Raw genomic sequence first — 20,290 nt, forward strand, 5'->3', positions numbered from 1 at the left:
AAAGCACTTTCAAAGGAGAGACCCTCTTTTGATGAAGGGAAATAAGACAAGGTTTGGAAGGAAGAATGGACATTTCAGACAGAGAAGGGGTGGGCAGGAAGTTGCTGAAAATGAAGATGACAGATGAGTTTTATTCGACTGTGTAGCCCAAGACCTGGGGTGGTGCCCAATGCACAGAAATGATCGCTTGATTAAAAATTGTTCCTTTTTCAAACTCACAAAGTATGTACACAAGTATCACTAAACTGTCCTTTCAGCTTTTATGTTTGAAAACTTCATCAGAGAACAGCCTGTCCCACTAAAGACACAGAGGAGCTGCAAAGGAAAACAGGCATGTGCGGGGGTGGGGGGCGGGCGGGGGACACGGTCCACTTTACAATAGTTAAGACAGGTATTCACAAAGTGCATGTGAGAAAAAAGGCCGCAGAGGTGGCTAACACTAGCATGGGGCTGAGGAGTCTGACAGGTGACCTGGGAGAAAGAGGCTCACAAGTCCACATCAAGCCCCGAAAGCTTGGCAAGAGCACGCAGATGGGCCTGAGTGGGAGGCAGCGGGCAGGAGGGAAGCCAGGGAGATATTTATGGCAGCGCATCCGGTGGAGAGGGGGACACTCAGTGGTGACGCTGAGACCATAGAAGGGGCAAAAAAGTCATAATATTTAAAAATGGGTCCATTCGTGGAATGATTGGGAGGGAAACTGAAAGGTTTCAGGCCTGCGGGAAGGAAGAATGGTGATGATATTACTAACCAAACAGGGCCATGGGGAGTAATTTAGGGATGAGGATTCAAGGACAGTTACAGACATGACTATAAAGTTAGCGTTATCCTTGGTCTAGAAAAGGTGCAGGTCAAACAGCTCTGCAAAGCCCTAACTGGAGGTTTCTTGGCACTATGTATCCCTCTCCTGGAGTAGTTTCAGAGCAGTTTGTAAAGATCACACTACACTTTAACTGTCCTTTGCTAAAATCCACTCAAGGTGAGGCTTCCCTGGTAGCTCCAGTCTATAGAGAATCCATCTGCAATGCAGGAGACCCAGGTTTGATCCCTGGGTCAATAAGATCGCCTGGAGAAAGAAATGGCAACCACTCCACTATTCTTGCCTGGGAAATCCTATGGACAAAGGAGCCTGGTGGGCTAGTCCATGGGGTCGCAGGAGTTAGACATGACTTAATGACTAAACACCACCCCACCTCTAGGTCGTCTTGGGACTGCACAGCACAGTGGCTAAAATCACAGCTTCTTCCTGCCAAGGGGCAACTATGCCATCTACTAACTTCACGCACCCAAGGGCAGGCTAATCGCTTTGAACCTTAACACTTCAAGCCTAAAACGGGACAAAAGATTCTTGCTTAGGCTTCACCTTCCTCCCTGCAACACTCACCTGTGACGTAATTGATTCCACAGTCGATGACTATCGCCCCAGGTTTGATCCACTCCCCTTTCACCATTTCAGGTTGACCAGTTGCAACCACCAGGATGTCACCTTTACTTATCTAGGAAAAGATGGTTCTGACTTCAGAAACTTAACAGTGACACATTAAAAAAAATGTAGAAGCGGAAAGGACACCCCTAAGTTTTACACGACTTTCTTCATCATCTGCTATTTTATGCAGGCCGCAAAGTCTCTGACAGCTCTTTGTATACTGTGCTCATTCCTACACATGTCAAAACCTCCCCTTTCACTAGATATTTTACTGAATGGGGAACCTGATGAGAACCTGCAAGGTAGGGAGGCAGAGCATTGCTTGGGGAGGATTAAAGAGATGCAGGGCCTCTCCTGGTCTCTCCCCACGTTTATGAGACTGCTCTGTCAATGGGATGTGTCTATATGAGAATTTCTGAGCCCAGGTGTCAAGAACAAGCTGTGACTGAGGTCACAAGACCACTGTCCACATCCTCCTCTAGAAACCTCCACCTCTGAGGCCACCCCGTCACGTATCCGGGATCTGGCAGCCAGGGGTCAGTCTCAGTTCCTATACTGCTAACCCCTATCTACTGCGGGATGGACTGGTGGAGAAAAATAGTCAGAACAAAATCTGTATAAATTTGGGCAAGTTTTAAACTTGAATTTGTTTCTTCATCTTGTAAAATAGACAAGAATCATAGAATTGTTAGAGGGGTTAAATGAGATAATGAGGTAAAGTACACGACAATTTTTGGCACTGAAATGTTAGCTATTCCCATTACGCAAGGACCCCCACCACACATGGGAACATGCATGCAAATGAGAGCATGTGTGCGTGCGCGCACACACACACATACACAGCCCTTGCACTCCACTCTGGATCCCTTACCTCCTCGTTCAGATTCACAGTCTTGGAGTGGCAGGTGGTCACTGTGGCATGGTTCCATAGAAGCAAGTCATGCATTGGGGCACCAACGATTTTACTGCGCCCAACCACCACAGCGTGCCTTCCAGCAATTTGCACCCCTGAAAGACAAGCCAGCGAGCATCAGAGAACTGGGGAAGCTGCCCTCCTTTGCAAGCCACCTAAATGGGAAAATTCAGAACAAGTGCACAAAAACAAGTTCTGAGTATCAAAAACAAATCTTCCTAAAACCATCCCTTCTTTGTCAACTCAGGGTTTCAGCTACAAAATTGGGGCTTGTCCATGTGGCCTTCTTGCAAGTGGGTTTTTGAGCAGGGCTTAAGCCAAGATCCATTTACTGAGTCATAGCGGAGTGGGAAGAAAACCTACACTCAAAGCAGAAAGAAACCCTGACACACAGCTTAACAGCCATATGGAAGCAGAGAGCAGATTACATTACCTGGGAAAAAGTTATAAGAAATAGGGTGCATGTTAATGGAGTGGAGGAGAGAAGTGAGGGAAATTAGATTAGTATCAGTAATTCTTTAGTTCCTCATCCAAATTTCTCTTTTGGCTTAGGGCCTGGGCCACAGGGTTATTTGCAGGGAAGTGATAAAGGGGAACCTAACTGTAATATAAAGCCTTCTTTTTGTTTACTGAGCTCCCAGTCTTCTGGCACTGTCCCAACATCCCTCAGGACCAACATACTCTCCGCAGTAGAGATGATGTGGGTGAGGACCCAAGTGTGGACGAATGACTGTATTTCATCCCCTGGCCAACAAGATCCGCCCCATCACTCTTAGGCACAAGGATGGAACAGGCTGGAGCTGTTCCGGGAGACCAAGTAGAGCTGAGAAGGAACTGCCACGCAAAGGGGAGCAGAGATGAGGTCTCTGCTGAGTCCCTACACCCAGTCCCACTGAAGCCAACTCAAGGCAGTTTGTGTTCAAATTATGCTTCTTGTGTAACATTAACTCTATCTAAAAATAGGGAAGTTTCTATATAATGCTAACATCATGAACATCTAGAAGAAAAGCCCTCAAATCGTGAAGTGTTTATAAAGTACCTTTCTATACTTTTTAGGGTTCAGCAAAGGACTTGAAACTGAACTAGGGCAAATGGTTGCTTCAATGTCAACTGGAGGGAATATCCCTGGTGATCCAGTGGCTAAGACTCCTCACTCCCATGCATGGCGATCTGGGTTCGATCCCGTGGTCAGGGAACTAGGTCCTACATGCTAAAACTAAAGATCCTACAGGTTGCAACTAAGACCTAGCAGCTTAAATAAATAAAAATTAATTAATTAAAATCAATAAGAGGAGGTGGAGGCCCTACAGCTGCTGCAGCCTAAGGGACTGATTTACATTGAGTTGTAAGACACTGTAGGCTAAACAAGCCATAGAGGATAAATTTAGTTGTAGGACTGATCAGCAATAGCTGTCCCAAGAGTTATACCTTGACCTTTCCTTGCCAGCCACAGAAAATTTTCACTTACGTTAGCCAACACTTACCACTTGAAATTTCTGATCCACTTCCTCTAAAAAGGGCACACTTCCTTGTAAAAAAAATAACCTTTGCTAAAAAGTATTCATGATGAAATTAAAATGCCAACATGTTGACTAGGTAATGGGGGGTTGGCTACTCAAGGGATCCATTTGCTAGAACTACAATGGGTTGGTAGCCCATTCTGGGGTGGGGACTTTTCACTTTTCACCCTACAGACAATATGAATTTGTATTACCAAATCGGTTATTTTTCCACACAAAAATAATCTGCTTTGAACTCAAATAACTCTGAGTTCAAATCTTGGCTCTGCTGCCTCTTGGACGAACTGCTCAATCACTCTGAGAATGTCTTCTCAGCTGTTAAACGGTAAGAGCACCTACTTCATAGGGCTGGTGAGAACATTTAGAATTTAGGTCAAGAAGCCCCTAGCATACAGGTCCTTGTGCCAATCAAGCCCGCTTCTTTAGGGCCCACAGCGTATCTCCCCTAAACCTCCAAAGGTATAGACCACGTTCCCCCAAAGGGTGCTTTGTTTCTGTTTTTACCTGTCTCCTTGATGAGTTCCAAGCATCCTTTGGGTGTACAAGGGATGAAACAGTTACTAAGGTCCCCTCTAGCAAGTTTTCCAGCACTGATGCTATTCAGTCTAAAACAAGGAAAGTGATAGGTATTTTCACTCTTTAGAAACAAAATGACATGTTCCTCAAATAGGAATATATTTTAATCGCAATCAAGCAACGTGGTGTAGAAAGCCAAGCCACACTCACCCGTCCACATCTTTTTCGGGGGCAATAGCATTGACCAATGTTTCAGTGTTAATGGGATTCTCTGAATCTAAAGGTAGCTGCACTATGAACCCATGCACAGTGAGGTCTTCGTTCAATGACGTGATGCACTTTAACACCTAAAAATCACACCACATACCAGTTTATATACCATGGAGAAATCAAGAGGGTAGAGAAACACTTCCCAAGTCAAAAGCCAGGTGACCTCATCCCTGCTCCCCTCCACACACCGAGAGTTTAACTGTAGTTCTCTTGCCTTGCATTCTAGAGCAACTCTACCTTAACACAGAATGTCACCTTCAGGTGTCTGGTAAGAAATCCATCACATAAAAGAGCTAAGAACTTTAATAATCTATTGCTACACAGTAAAATTCATGTTATCATCATCTAAACCAAGACTTTTGTGATGACAGAAATGCTCTATAATCTGTACCTTTCAATAGTGGCTTCTGAAGTACTTGCAATGTGGCTAGTTCAACTGAGGAGTGGGAGTTCAAATTTTATTTCATTTTAGTAAAATGAGCACATGGGGTTAGCGGCTGCCCTGCTGGACTGTGTGGATGTAGAACAGATCCATGACCTCAGAAAGTCCTTTTCCCCTCCTGCCATGTCATAGCCAGTCCCCCACCTACCGGCAACCACAGTTGCGACTTGACTCACCCAAGATTTGTTCTGCCTATTCTTGAACAGCATGTAAATGAAAGACACATTTTCATTTTTAAAGTACACAAAATGACAGGCCAGTGATCAGTTTTTAATGAACATCGCAAGTGACTTGGAAGCAAAATACGGGCAATCACACTGCAAGTACCCAACATTCATAGCTGGCACTGCCCCATTTACTGATTTTCAAAGATTTTCTGGAGGCTCAGTCTCCAGAGAAACAATTATCTGGAGGTCTCTTGCGTGCTGAATGTATCAGCCCCTAAAGTTCTCTGAAACTAAAACCAGCGAGAAAAGCACTTCAGCTGCCCTCTTAATAGCTGACTCCCAGCTGCTCACCTCAGATTCCGTGGCCGTTCGGGGTAACTTAATGTGCGTGGCTTTGATCCCGATCTGCAAGAATGAACATTTAAAATGGGTACATGGCAAAAGCAGTTGAGACATGGGCCTGTTTCCTCTGCAGATGTGACTAAACCAAAGCAAGAGAGGCAGGCATCATTCCACCCTCACATGTCCTGAAGAATGAGTCTCCTGCTTTGACCCCCCCATCCTTCCCTTGTTAACTGTCGCCACCGAACTGAGGCACGTTTATATTCTCTACGCCGGCTCTTTAGAATCAGATCACTGACTCGAAAACACTGCAGGGCCAACTACAGGCCGAAGCTCTGTCACCCATTTCTAACTGGCAAAATAGATAAACTGAAGTCTGCTGTGGGTGATGGAAGTTTTTGTGGGAGGAGTGCAAGGGGTGACAGACAGGACTCAGAGAAGGGGAGGGGTGGGAGCTGAGGTGGGGCGCTGGCACCATTTTTCTGGGCTTTACCTCCTCAGCAGCCTTCAACTTCACATTTATATAAAGATTAGAGTCATCTCTGTTGCCAACCTGGAATAACAAAGACATGCAAATCGGATGATTAGGGAAAGGCAAACTGTATGGCAAAGCTTCTAAAATTTCCGTTTTGATAAAAGCAATGTTTAATTATGAGACTCCTGCTCCCGAGAACTTTTACAGGAGAATAAGGAGGATGGCGGGACAGCATGGAGAAGCGAACACACCAGGCAGTACCAAACAGAGCAAAGCACGCCTGACCCCCACAGAAAAGACACTTCAGCACCCGCTCTGGGAACTAACTGAGGGAGCAGTGGCCTGCCTAAACCATGGGGAATCGCTGCTTGCCAGCAAGCGGATGAGGCAGAGCAACAGGGCAGGGGGACAGAGGAACTGGCAACATGCAAGAATGCATGGTAGCTCTGATAAGACATCTGCGCCCTCTCCCCACCTCTGGGGGCAGGGCAAAGCTCTCAGGCTCAGCCATAGAGAAGAGGAATCAGTGAGGGTGAACCGAACTATTCCCATGCTCACACACAACACTTGCCTACGCCAGGCAAAGGGCAGTCTACTGCCCTCAAGAGAGAGAGGAAAGAGTACACAGAAGCCAACTTCTCTGACCCACCATGCTAGGTTTCAACATAGTCCCTGTTTAATCATGGATATACATAGGTTTTCACTGTAATCACTTACCTAAGAAATTTCCTTTACAAATATTTCCCCACGTATCAGTGTTGACATTTGCTCTTTTCAATAATGAAATGTCCTCTCGGGATGATTTATCACAATAAGTTTGGTTTCTCCCCAAACTGCAGAGGGAAAAACTGTAGGTCTCTTGACACCAGAGATAAGTGATGTGTGGCTGCTTTACACAGGACAACTCTGGAGAAAGCAGCTGGCCCTAGGAACAAAGTAGCTCCAGGCTTAGTAACCTGATGCTGTTCCTGGAGGCTCTCTTTAGGTTTACGGAACACAGGTTCACAGAACATGGCCTCACTCTTAGCTGCAGGTGTCTTTCTAGAGAAGTCTCAGTTTTGCCAGTGCTAAGCTGAATTTCAAGATAGCCAGAGGAGTCCAGTGAGGGGTATTTGGTTTTCTGCACCTAAATGCATTAGCTGCTTACTGGGAGGATTTCCCTTGGATTTTAGGGAAATTTAGGGATTTTAAGCTCATCTTTTCTGTCCTTTTCACATGTATGACCTTTGCCCCAATCATCCAACCTTCATTGATTTCGTTACCAGATTTAATACCTTCCAGGTTTTTAGATGAAATGAGAAAGGTAGGAGTATTTTGTTTTTACTTATATTGTAAACAAAGACTGTCTCCTGCCATTCCAGTTCTGAGGATCACGTCAGTAGCCACCACAGTCACTAACCTACAAGTCCACCCTGAAAGGAATGCAGGTTGCAGTATTCCATGTTTTAGATATGTGGGCCCCTGAGACAGTTCAAATGTGTATCTTAGGAAGAATGTCAATGACCCCAGATTCATGCATCTTCTCACACACAGAAAAGCACTAAAATCACAGATATCTGATCCTGGCGCCCGCAGTTAACCTTTCACTGAGATCCTGACTGTCTGTATCCCCAGTCCACATTCACAGATGTATGCTGGCTCTTCCCCCGACCTCTTTGGGATAGTTTCTCTGAGCAACTGGAGAGACTACTGCTGTCTCCTGGGGTACAGCCCTCAGTTAGACACTGAGTAAACAACTCACAGCTCTTAGGTTGTATGTTTTTTAAGTAGACCATACTCATAACTACAATTAGTTATTTCGACTTAACTCTGAGATTAAATGGTTTTTATCACTCTGCTGTTTTTTTTAAAAAATAAATTAAAACTGTTCTATATTTTATCTTCATCTCTGATGTAGCTGAGATACAACTGTAAGTTACTTTTCCTGGAAAGGTGTGGGCAATTCTCCCAAGTCTGTGTGTACCTGAAAACCTCTCTCTGCCGTCTTTGCACTCGAAGGACAAATTTGGCCAAGTCTGGAGTCACGACATTTTCCTTCAAGGTTGCTGTCTTTGGCATTTAGTATCACAAAAGTCTGAAGCCTTTTTGTTGTTGCTGTTTCTGTCTGGATGTTTCTGAAGGAATTTTTCTAAAACTCCAAAATGGCCACTCGTTTTTAAAAAAAGCTTAAGAGTTATGAGCATACATCAAAGTCTGATTGTAATCCTAAGGCAAAGGAAAACACCTCCTAGGATCCAGTTGAAATACTCAGTATAGGCATCTAATAGGGAAAATGGTTACACAATCATTCTCAAACTGGACGCAAAAGGAATGTTTAGTTGAAGAACAGTAGATTTCTTGACTGACAGTCAAGTGGGTGGATGGCAGACTGGTTTCCCAGAACAAATCTTAATCCCATTATAGTTTATACAAAAAAAAAAAAAAATCACTTAAGCATTTTATCAGATATATCAATTTCTTCTTTTAAGGAGGTCAATTACATCATCCAAAAAAGGTCCTATTGAGACAGAAGGGAAGGGGGCAGGGCACAACAGTTAAAAGAACGACACAACCGTTAAAGAACAGGATACCACAAAAATCAGTTAGAACCCATTAGGTACAGGATGGCAGCAGAGCCATCTACTTCCAGTAGAGCCTGATCATATGCTCACCGTAATACATTAGCAAGCTAAATGACACACTCACAGGCACCACAACAGTTCCCAGGGTGGCCATAAAAGGCCAAAATGTGGGCAGTGGCCCAATGCCTGGAAATCCCTGCCACTTCTCCAAAGTAACTGGAATAATCTTCCTACTTCCTAGCCTAGGAAATTACCCAGCCCTGAGCGCCGAACAATTGATGCTTCGAACTGTGGTGTTGGGGAAGATTCTTGAAAGTCCCTTGGACAGTAAGGAGATCAAACCAGTCAATTCTAAACAAAATCAACCTTGAATATTCATTGGAAGGACTGATGCTGTAGTTGAAGCTCTGATGCAGAGCTGACTAACTGGAAAAGACCCTGATGGTGGGAAAGATTGAAGGCAGGAGGAGAAGGGGATGACAGAGGATGAGACGGATGGATGGCATTAACGACTCAATGGACATGAGCTTGAGCAAACTCCAGGAGATGGTGAAGGACAGGGAAGCCTGGCATGCTGCAGTCCATGGGGCTGCAAAGAGTCGGACACAACTGAGCGACTGAACAAATCAAATCAACTCATAACAACTACAACAACAGCACATGAACTGAGAACTTCCAGATGTACGGATGGATGAAACTGGAGCCAATTATACAGAGTGAAGTGAGCCAGAAAGAAAAACACCAATACAGTATACTAACACATATATATGGAATTTAGGAAGATGGCAATGATGACCCTGTATGCAGGACAGCAAAAAAGACACAGATGTGTATACCGGACTTTTGGACTCAGAGGGAGAGGGAGAGGGTGTGATGATTTGAGAGAATGGCATTGAAACATGTATAATAACATGTAAGAATCGAAATGCCAGTCTATGTCTGATGCAGGATATGACATGCTTGGGGCTGACGCGCGGGGATAACCCAGAGAGATGTTGTGGGGAGGGGGGTGGGAGGGGGGTTCATGTTTGGGAACGCATGTACACCTGTGGTGGATTCATGTCAATCTATGCCAAAACCAATACAGAATTGTAAAGTAAAAATTAAAAATAAATAAATAAATTTAAAAAAAATAAAAAGGCAGAGGAACCAGAGATCAAATATCTGCTGGGTCATAGAAATAGCAAGAGAATTCCAGAAAAACATCTGCTTCTGCTTCATTACTATGCTAAAGCCTTTGATTGTGTGGATCACAACAAACTGTTGAAAATTCTTAAAGAGATGGGAATACCAAACCATCCTACCTGCCTCCTGAGAAACCTGTATGCAGGTCAAGAAACAACAGTAGAACCAGACACGGAACAAGGAACAGTGGATTGGTTCAAAATTGGGAAAGGAATACATCAAGGCTGTATACTGTCACCCTGCTTATTTGACTTATATGCAGAGTACATCATGCGAAATGCCAGGCTGGATGAGCATAAGCTGGGATCAAGACTGCTGGGAAAAATATCAATAATCTCAAATATCAGATGACACCACCCTAACGGCAGAAAGCAAAGAGAAACTAAAGAGCCTCTTGATGAAGGTGAAAGATGAGACTGAAAAAAGCTGGCTTAGAACTCAACATTCAAAAAAATGAAGATCACAGCATCCAGTCCCATCATTTCATGGCAAATAAATGAGGAAAAAATGGAAACAGTGACAGACTTTATTTTCTTGGGCTCCAAAATCACTAAGGATGGTGACTGGAGCCATGAAATTAAAAGACCCTTGCTCCTTGGAAGAAAAGCTTTGACAAACCTAGACAGCAAATTAAAAAGCAGAGACATCACTTTGCCAACAAAGGCCAACATGCTAACGAACACAGTCAAAGTTGCGGTTTTTCCAGTGGTCATATACCGCTGTGAGAGCTGGACAATAAAAAACGCTGAGCACCGAAGAACTGGTGCCTTCGAACTGCGGTGTTGGCGAAGATTCTTGAGAGAGTCTCCTGGACACCAAGGAGATCAAACCAGTCAATTCTAAAGGAAATCAACCCTGAACATTCACTGGAAGGCCAGATGCTGAAGCTGAAGATCCAATACTTTGGCCACCTGATGTGAAGAGCTGACTCACTGGAAAAGACCCTTTTGTTGCGAAAGATTGAAGGCAGGAGGAGAAGGAGACGACAGAGGATGAGATGGTTGGATGGCATCACTGAGTCAATGGACCTGAGTTTGAGCTAGCTGCAGGAGATGGTTAAGGACAGGGAAGCCTGGCCTGCTGCAATCCATGGGGTCACAAAGAATCAGACATGACTGAGCAACTGAACAAGACAAAACGGTCTTCCGATTCCTGTTTTACAACATAAAATATCCTGGGAATTCATTAGTTTTTCTTCAGCTCCAGGGAAAAGATTTTATAGCAAGACTTGGGTTGAGAGCAACAGAGTGTGTGACTTTCTTCAGATTGGTTGGTGGTAAGGAAACAGGGAGGTGCTCTAGGAGTCTTGTGCTCAGCTTGAAGTTATCATCCTTCACTTGTGTGGTGGCCTTAGTTCTGAAGAATAACTCAAAGCTACTTTCATGTATATTCTTTGAGAAGGAACCAGGACCCTGCCCCAAGCCTTGCTCTACTATTGTTTCCAGACAGTCCCTCTCTTGTGTTTTTACATCCCCTCCCTTCCCTGATAAGCAACTGTGTGAATCTGCCCTATGCGAGGCTGAATGGAGCCTATTTCTTACAAATGAGAAATGGGGGACACAGGAAGGATTTGTACCACATGGGACCCCACAGGCTCCTGCTTGGTTTCATTACTGTGTCTACAAGAAGACAGCTCCCATGCTGTAGGGGGTGTAAGATAAAATTAGAACAACCAGAAATATATACAAATCACTTGAACTACAGAGACATTACATAAACAGTACTGTCATTCTTTTTGCATAGGATGGGCAGTGTGTGTGGCTGGATTGATTGTGATCAGATCTGCATTTTGACAAGGGTGGCATCTGCGGGTAAAAGGACAGACTGGAAGCATCCACTTCACTTTCACTTTTCACTTTCCTGCACTGGAGAAGGAAATGGCACCCCACTCCAGTACTCTTGCCTGGAGAATCCCAGGGATGGGGGAGCCTGGTGGGCTGCCGTCTATGGGGTCGCACAGAGTCGGACACGACTGGAGTGACTTGGCAGTAGCAAAGGGGTCCTAAGACCAATGATCAAGAGATGCTGGATTAGGGAAAAGTATCCACAAAGAATAGCCAAGAGCCAGGGCAGGTCCACATGCAGAAGTTGAGCTGAAGAGGAGTGGCCTGCACAGAGAAACTGAAAAGGTCTGAAGATTCACAGAAGCCAAAAAAGAGGGAGAACCTTGATGTGCTTGTTGTCTTAAGTACTACCGAGAGACTGAGAAAGGAAGAAAGATACTAGTGGAAACACACTATCATAATACCTGTAAAATTGCCAGGCCTGGTATGAAACCAGGTACTTCCTCCTTCATCTGAATGACTTGGTTCTTCAGTCTTTCCTTTATTTGCCTAGAGAAAAAAGGAGTTAAACTGGAGTTAAAACTTAATGCTTCAAGTCACAAATAAACAATATGTATTATTAGATACATTGAAATTGAAAAAACACCTTCACTAAACAGACATTAGGAGAAGGCAATGGCACCCCACTCCAGTACTCTCGCCTGGAAAACCCCATGGATGGAGGAGCCTGGTGGGCTGCAGTCCAGGGGGTCGCTAAGAGTTGGACATGACTGAGCAACTTCACTTTCACTTTTCCCTTTATGCATTGGAGAAGGAAATGGCAACCCACTCCCGTGTTCTTGCCTGGAGAATCCCAGGGACGGGGGAGCCTGGCGGGCTGCTGTCTATGGGGTCACACAGAGTCGGACACGACTGAAGCAACTTAGCAGCAGCAGCAGACAGACATTATCTGATGTTGTATGTACTCTGTACCACCCATCAGTTTTCCAGGGCTCAAGCAGACACGGATCTTTTCTAATTCTCACTGACACTGACTGGGCCATGGGTTATGGAACAACTGGTTTAAAACACACTAGTTGAACATATAAAATAGATCATCAACAAGGACAGAGAACCCTTCATTATTCTGTAATAGCCTAAATGGGAAAAGAATCTGAAGACTAGATATATATATAACTGAATCACTCTGCTGTGCACCTGAAACTGAAACATTGTAAATCAACTATCAGTTCAGTTCATTGGCTCAGCCGTGTCCGAATCTTTGCGACCCCATGAATCCCAGCACGCCAGGCCTCCCTGTCCATCACCAACTTCCGGAGTTCACTCAGACTCACGTCCATCGAAATCAACTATACTCCAGCATAAAATTAAAAATTTTTAAAAACATACACGTTTACAGCATTAAAAATCATACAGGGAACAAACAGAAACTTGGACCAACGCTTTTGGAAGGCTGCTAATACTCATCTTTTTCAGCATTCCCACTCTCTAGAGTGCTATAGGAAAAAAGTTCACAGGAAAGAACTCAAGCTCACATCTTCTGCTCAACTTACCCTACCTAGTCACAGGGTATCTACTGAAGCTTGAATGATAATTCAATGAATCCCACTCTGAATTCAGCATGAATTTACAAATTATATCCTATTTCACAAAAGAATTTCCCTTACTAAGTTGAAAGTATAACCTCTTGTGAAGCAAAGATACATCAATTTACTAACATACAACTTCTCTACAGTAGGACATTAAGTAAATGCCATTACATCCATAAGTAAACATTCAAATTAGTCCAAACTGTCCAGTTATGATGCAGTTATTAACTTGAAGAGGATCTGTCTCTCCTAAAGGACCAGTTTTGTCATTTGTCTTCATCTTAACTGCAGTGACAAACAAATATGCCCAGATATTCACACCATCTCTTTCCTCATTCTAATTTGGTTACTCCTTCCCTCAGCTCTCCACACTTTACACACATCTGGCATAAAAAGGCACAGGAGGACTTCTCTGGTGGTCGAGTGGATAAGAATCCACCTGCCAACGCAGGGGACATGGGTTCGATCTCTGGTCTGGGAAGAGTCCACATTGTGCAGGGCAACTAAGCCTGTGTGCCATGACTACTAAGCCTGCACTCTAGAACCCACCGGCCACAACCACTGAACCCATGTGCTACAACTACTAAAGGCTGCACACCCTAGGGCCTGTGCACCAGGACAAGAGAAGCCACTGCAAGGAGAAGCCCATGCACTGCAATGAAGAGCAGCCCCCACTCGCTGCAGCTAGAGAAAGCGTGAGTGCAGCAACAAAGACCCAGCACAACCAAAACAAAAGGAACTTAAAAAAAGCACAGGAGTAGCAAAGAACAGATTATTTGGGTTAGCCTAGTAAATGGTAGGAGAAGGCAATGGCAATCCACTCCAGTACTCTTGCCTGGAAAATCCCATGGACGGAGGAGCCTGGTGGGCTACAGTCCATGGGGTCGCTAGGAGTCGGACACGACTTCACTTTCACTTTCACTTTTCACTTTTATGCATTGGAGAAGGAAATGGCAACCCACTCCAGTGTTCTTGCCTGGAGAATCCCAGGGACGAGGGAGCCTGGTGGGCTGCCGTCTATGGGGTCGCACAGAGTCGGACACAACTGAAGCGACTTAGCAGCAGCAGTAAATGGTAAGAATGTTTAGTGATACAAGAAGTTAGAACTAGGACTGCAAAATCTTGTAGCTAGTAGTCTTGTTTTTTCAAATCCAATATTCTACAAATCATATGTTCAACACAAGTATAACTGACTATTGGATTTCTTTTACTGGGATTTTAATGAACAGAGGCACAATTCTGCTCTGACATAAGACAACAGGAAACACTAGAGTTGCCAAGTCTTCCCTGGGCTCCCGCTGAAACTCCCCCGCAGCTCCAGCCAGAGTGGTTTCTCCTGCACAAGGACTGGAAGTGCTGCCCAGGTTGCTGCAGAGAATAAGTCTCCACTCTCTGCTCTCCCCTTCCTTCCCACTGTCATAACTAACACAAAGTGCCAGGCAGAGGCTTCTACTGGTTCTCCTTACCCCTCCCCACCCAAACAAAACCCACCGTGCGGAAGGGACTCCTAGGAGGGGTAGGTGTTAAAAAAAAAAAAAAATTCCAAGCACAATGTGAGACAGTAACGTGAACCAACAGTGAAAAGACGAACCCCCCGCGGTAGGCAAGGGAGAAAAAGCGTTCTTATTCCTGTTCACAGATGCAGACACAGGCGCTAAGCAGTCGGGACAGGTGCCTCTCCCAGGGCCAATTTACAGAAAGAACAACAGGTGCAAAAGGCCCCAGTGGGTAAATGAGGTCCAAGAGGAAATAATAATCAAATCAGGTAGATAGTCGTTTATTCTGAATGGGATGGGAAGCCATTCAAGGGTTTTCAGTGGGGCTGACATGATGGAACTCACCTAAAAAAAAATTTTTTTGGGGGGCTGTGCCCTGTGACATGTGGGATCCCAGTTCCCCAACCTGGGGTGGAACCCTCACTCTCATTGTAACAGAAGCATCTAGACCACCAGGGAAGTCCTCAGCCTTACATTTTTAAAGGATTATTCTTGTTGCTGAATTGGGAATACACCCAAGGGGGAAAGGTGAGAATCAAGGATATCAGCAAGAAGTTACTGCAACTGTAAAATCCAGGCCAAGAGGTGGTGGTAGCTTGGATTATGGTATCAGAGGTAAGCTGGCAAGAAGTATATATTCCAGATATACAAAACATGAAACACAGAGGAAATACCAGGAATACAGGGGACTCTGAAGTTTGAGGGGGTTGTGAGATGGAGCTGGAAAGACTGATGGTACAAATATTTTAAGGACAGGACAATGAATTTATTTACCAAATCTTATAAGGATTCTAGAATAAGCAAGCATTTGAGACCCAAGGAAAGAATCTAGGGACAAATAAAAATAATACTTAAACTCAGCAGGTAGTAAGCTGCAGGAACCCAGTACTATAAGGTAGTTGAGGTGGAAAACGTTTCAGCCCAGGAAGTTAAGAGCAAAGAACAAAATGTTCTTTATTTTCTATGCTATAATTTAAATGAGTCTAAGGGTGCATTTTTTTTCCCCCTAAAAGAAATTATAGCTTGAGATCACTTACACTGCCTCCCTTAAACTTCCTCTAAGAAGCAGGATCATTTAAAAATTTGCAGGGATAGTTTTCCAAATACAAAGCTCTGTTGAAAAGTTAACACTTAGGCCTCTTTATGAGACATGATCAGAATACCAATGAGACAGTCTAACATGCACATAAACCACAGTAAGCAAGAACTAGACAGCACAGAACACTAAAGCATCAGGTGGAAAATCTGCCCTGGTGAGGGGGGTGGGGGGTGGGGTGGAGAAATTAAGATAGTTGTAATTAGGTCTCCGTAAGTCCCTTAAAAAAATTTTTTTTTTCCTGCCTGGCTTTCTTGTTTGGCCAGAAACTGAAGTACCTTAAAATGAAAAGTGGAAAAACAAACCCAAGTGTCAGGTATGTCTAAAGTTGAGACTATAAAAGAAAAAGATGGAGAGAAAAATGAACACTCCCTCCCTTGTCTACCTTTATTTTAGGGTCATAAAGCTGTGATGAATTAAATAGGGGGAAGCCCTTTACTTCTTATAGCTCATTTTTAGAAAGTTTAAATGTATAATGGAATAACTTCCGAATCACTGAAGCTTCCTAAATCAACAGAAACTTCCTTGATTGCAGACACCTCTCATTTCTATCCATGGCCCTGCAAGTTACATCATCCTGGTAAAAATTTTGGGAGCAAAGCGAGGCAAAAGTGGGCATATGGAGAAACATCCCTGATCCCTGAATAGAACTACACATGCTGGTCACACCATCTTCCATCAGCATACCCTAAAATCTGAGGGAAGACATAGCTCAGTCTTGATGTAGGAAAAATCAGAACTAGACTGCCACTGACATTAGCAGGACAAAGTAGCAGTAAACCATTGACGTCTCTCTGGTCCTGAAGGACAGATACTAGTCCTGAGCCGAGAGTCATAGCCAATTAAACGTGAATAGACACAGATGCAGTTTAACTAAGTTACTACTGGCATCTAGTGGGTAGATGCAATTACATATCCTACAATGCACAGGACAAAGCATAGCAAAGAACTACCCAGCCTTCATGGTAACAGTGCCCAGGGCTGAGAAACTCTGCTGCTGGCCGATAAAATGCAATGTTCGGGGTTACCTTTTCTTTCTAAGCTGCAAAAATCAAGGTGGAGTCATTTATAGCTCCACCTGTCAAAATCTGTTTGAATCTCTATGGATCTGCATGACTTATCAGTTTTTTCCAAGCTGACTTCTCCCACACCCAACTGTCAAAGACCCTAGTTAATAAAAGTCAAAGGTGTACATCCCTATAGAATCTTATTACTCTTCAACAGTCCTAGTCAAAGTCTAACATCCCTAAACAGTCACCTAGATTCTCTTGCCTCAAGTCTTGTACAATTACTCTTGAAAAACTCCATTACAAGTTTCAACTCATTCTGTTTCACAGGAGGGCCCATTTTTAAATTTTGGAAATTTACGCCTGAGAAAAAAAAGCATTGCCAAAATATAACCCTAACAAAGACATTTCAACAGAAGCTACAGGTAGGAAAAGGAGGCAGAAAAGGGTATTTAGCTACATGGCTAAGAAATCTACATGATGATAAAAAAAGCTGCCCAGTCAACAAACACTGAAATGTTAACATAGGCTTAGAGGAATTTGCAAATGATCCTTAAAAGGTCCACAGAATAGGCCTTTAGTAGTTGATCAGAGAAAAAGCAAGAACATTCATCAACATGTAGGGCTATTCTAAACCAGGACACACATTTCTCTTTTTCCCCTCAAGGAGGTTGTTAAGATTTTACAATGCAGTAAAACACAAATGTCTGATTTTATTTGCTTTATTTTCATTTCGTTCATTTGCTGTTTTATTTTTCACTGAACCTCTCATACTGCTAAAAAATTCTTCAAATTTTTGGGAAAAACATAACATGTAGTTCCTTGTAAAAACAATTGAGGCCACCTAGTGTTCCAAGAAAGGTATATACTTCAAATCCCAAATTAGTTTAATTGAATTAAATATTTTTCTTGTTAAAGAACATATTTGCAAACGATGTGACTGACAAGGGCTTAATTTCCAAAATATATAAACAACTCATACAACTCAGTAACAACAAAAAACAATGCAATCAAAAAATGGGAAGAAGACCTAGACATTTCTCTAAAGGAGACATACAGATGGTCAACAGGCACATGAAAAGATGCTCAACGTTGCTAATTACAGAGACGCAAATCAAAACTACCCTGAGATATCACATCATGCTAGTCCAAAGGGCCATCATCAAAAAGTATAATGAATGCTGGAAAGGGTGTGAAGAAAAGGGAAACTTCCTACATTGGTAGTGGGAATGTAATAAATTGGTGCAGCTACTATGGAAAACAGGGTGGCAGTTCCTCTAAAAACTAAAAATAGAGTTGCCATGTGATGAAGCAATCCCATTCCTGGGTAGACAGCCAGTGTGTGTGTGTTAGTCGCTCAGTCGTGTCTGACTCTTTGCATCCCCATGGACGGTAGCCCACCACGCTCCTCTGTCCATGGGGATTCTCCAGGCAAGAATACTGGAGTGGGTTACCATTTCCTTCTCCAGGAAGATATCCAGATGAAACTATAATTTAAAAAGATATACATGCACCCAGAATCTGCCTGTAATGTGAGAAATCCAGGTTTGATCCCTGGGTCAGGAAGATCCCCTGGAGAGGGAAATGGCAACCCCCTCCAGTATTCTTGCCTGGAGAATCCCACAGACAGAGGAGCTTGGTGGGCTACAGTCCATGGGGTCCCAAAGAGTTGGACACACCTGAGCAACTATACTTTCACTCTTCACAGCAGCACTATTCACACTAGCCAAGATATGGAAACAACCTAAATGCCCATCAGCAAGTGAACAGATAAAGAAGATGTGATACACACACAATGGAATACTACTCAGCCATAAAAAAGGACGAAATGATTCTGTCTGCAACGACATGGACAGACCTAAAGATTATCATACTAAATCAGCAAGAGAAAGACAAATATCGTGATATCACTTATATGTGGAATCTAAAACATGACGCAAATGAACTTATCTACAAACCAGAAACAGATTCACGGACATAGGACAGACTTGTGGGTGCCAAGGCAGGGCAGGTGGGGGAGGGATGGATTGGGAGTTTGGGAGTAGCAGATGCCAACTATTCTCTATATAGAACGGATAAACAAGATCCTACTGTACAGCACAGGGAACTATCATCAGTACCCTGCGATAAACCATTATCGAAAAGAATATGAAGTAGAATGAGTGTGTGTATGTATATATACAGACACATACACACACATACAGAACTGAATCACTTTGCTATACAGCAGAAACATAACACTGTAAATCAACTATATTTCAATAAAATAAATGTAAAAAAATTACCTTCTTGTTATACATCATTTTTAGTGATATCAAGCACTACATTTTATCAGTATATGTATCAACTAACACCAGTACTCTTTTATTATGTTTAAGAACAAAATATTTACGACGATTATAATTTTACACAAATATTTACTAAACTTGACAGGTACCTCAAACATATATTTGAAAACTTAATATGAATCTATTTTAGGCTCCAATGAAAATTTAGAATGTAAAATTCTTCCATCCAATTCTCTCAAACTCTCTCAAAGACCCAAGGGAACAGTGACTTACCTGATACTTATGACATGAAAACAGCTAACTGGTGTAAAGTTCTAATAAACCTCCAAATTCTCAGTGAGCATAAAGGTCATCATTAATCCATATACACAGTGACAAAATAAATGCTTTTGAGGTCTCCAGATCAGGGTTTATGGATCTCAACATGACTGACATTTGGGCTGGATGATTCTATGTTGTGGGGACATCCGTGCACAGCAGGATGCTCAGCAGCCCCCGGCTTCTCCTTCTAGATGCCACCAGCAGGCAGCCACTCGCCACATGACAAGCAAAAATGTCTCCAGACATGTCCAAATGTGGCCATGGAAGGGGGGACAAAACTGCCACCATTTAAGAACCACTGACCTAGAGGAAAAGACTGATGCTGGGAGGGGTCGGGGGCAGGAGAAGAAGGGGACGACCGAGGATGAGATGGCTGGATGGCATCACTGACTCGATGGACGCGAGTCTGAGTGAACTCCGGGAGTTGGTGATGGACAGGGAGGCCTGGCGTGCTGCGATTCATGGGGTCGCAAAGAGTCGGACACGACTGAGCGACTGAACTGAACTAGAGGAAACAAATGGAGCTACAAACTAGACTGAATTGGTGGGGAAAGGCTTCAGAAAGGGCTTCCCTGGTGGCTCAGTCAGTGAAGAATCCACCTGCAATGCAGGAGACCTGGGTTTGATCCCTGGGTTGGGAAGATCCCCTGGAGGAGGGCTTGGCAACCCACTCCAGTACTCTGGCCTGGAGAATTCCATGGACAGAGGAGCCTGGCAGGCTGCAGTCCATGGGGTCGCAAAGAGGCGGACACAACTGAGCTTTATAAAAGGAAGGATTTTAAAACCAGACTAAAATTACATTAACATTAGAGAAAGGTCATACAGAGGAAAGCACTGTCAGAGAGGGCGCACACCGCCAGGTACAGTCCCACCTTCCTCCTGCCCTCACACGGG

General features: G+C 43.7%; 1 protein-coding gene across 2 annotated transcripts in view; it reads right to left on the minus strand.

The window, feature by feature from the left end:
• The window catches only part of MTHFD1 (methylenetetrahydrofolate dehydrogenase, cyclohydrolase and formyltetrahydrofolate synthetase 1), a 59,741-nt gene that overhangs the window by 30,963 nt on the left and 8,488 nt on the right, over positions 1-20,290 (minus strand). For both annotated transcript variants that reach the window (XM_040226271.1, XM_040226272.1), the window contains 7 exons: positions 12,064-12,148; positions 6,088-6,147; positions 5,604-5,657; positions 4,584-4,720; positions 4,362-4,462; positions 2,296-2,432; positions 1,383-1,494 (listed from right to left, as the gene is read on the minus strand). In XM_040226271.1, coding sequence (XP_040082205.1) covers positions 1,383-1,494; positions 2,296-2,432; positions 4,362-4,462; positions 4,584-4,720; positions 5,604-5,657; positions 6,088-6,147; positions 12,064-12,148 — 686 coding nt within the window. The remainder of the gene's footprint in view (positions 1-1,382; positions 1,495-2,295; positions 2,433-4,361; positions 4,463-4,583; positions 4,721-5,603; positions 5,658-6,087; positions 6,148-12,063; positions 12,149-20,290) is intronic.

The sequence above is a fragment of the Oryx dammah genome, unplaced genomic scaffold (assembly GCF_014754425.2).
Source record: "Oryx dammah isolate SB20612 unplaced genomic scaffold, SCBI_Odam_1.1 HiC_scaffold_26, whole genome shotgun sequence".
NCBI lineage: Eukaryota > Metazoa > Chordata > Mammalia > Artiodactyla > Bovidae > Oryx > Oryx dammah.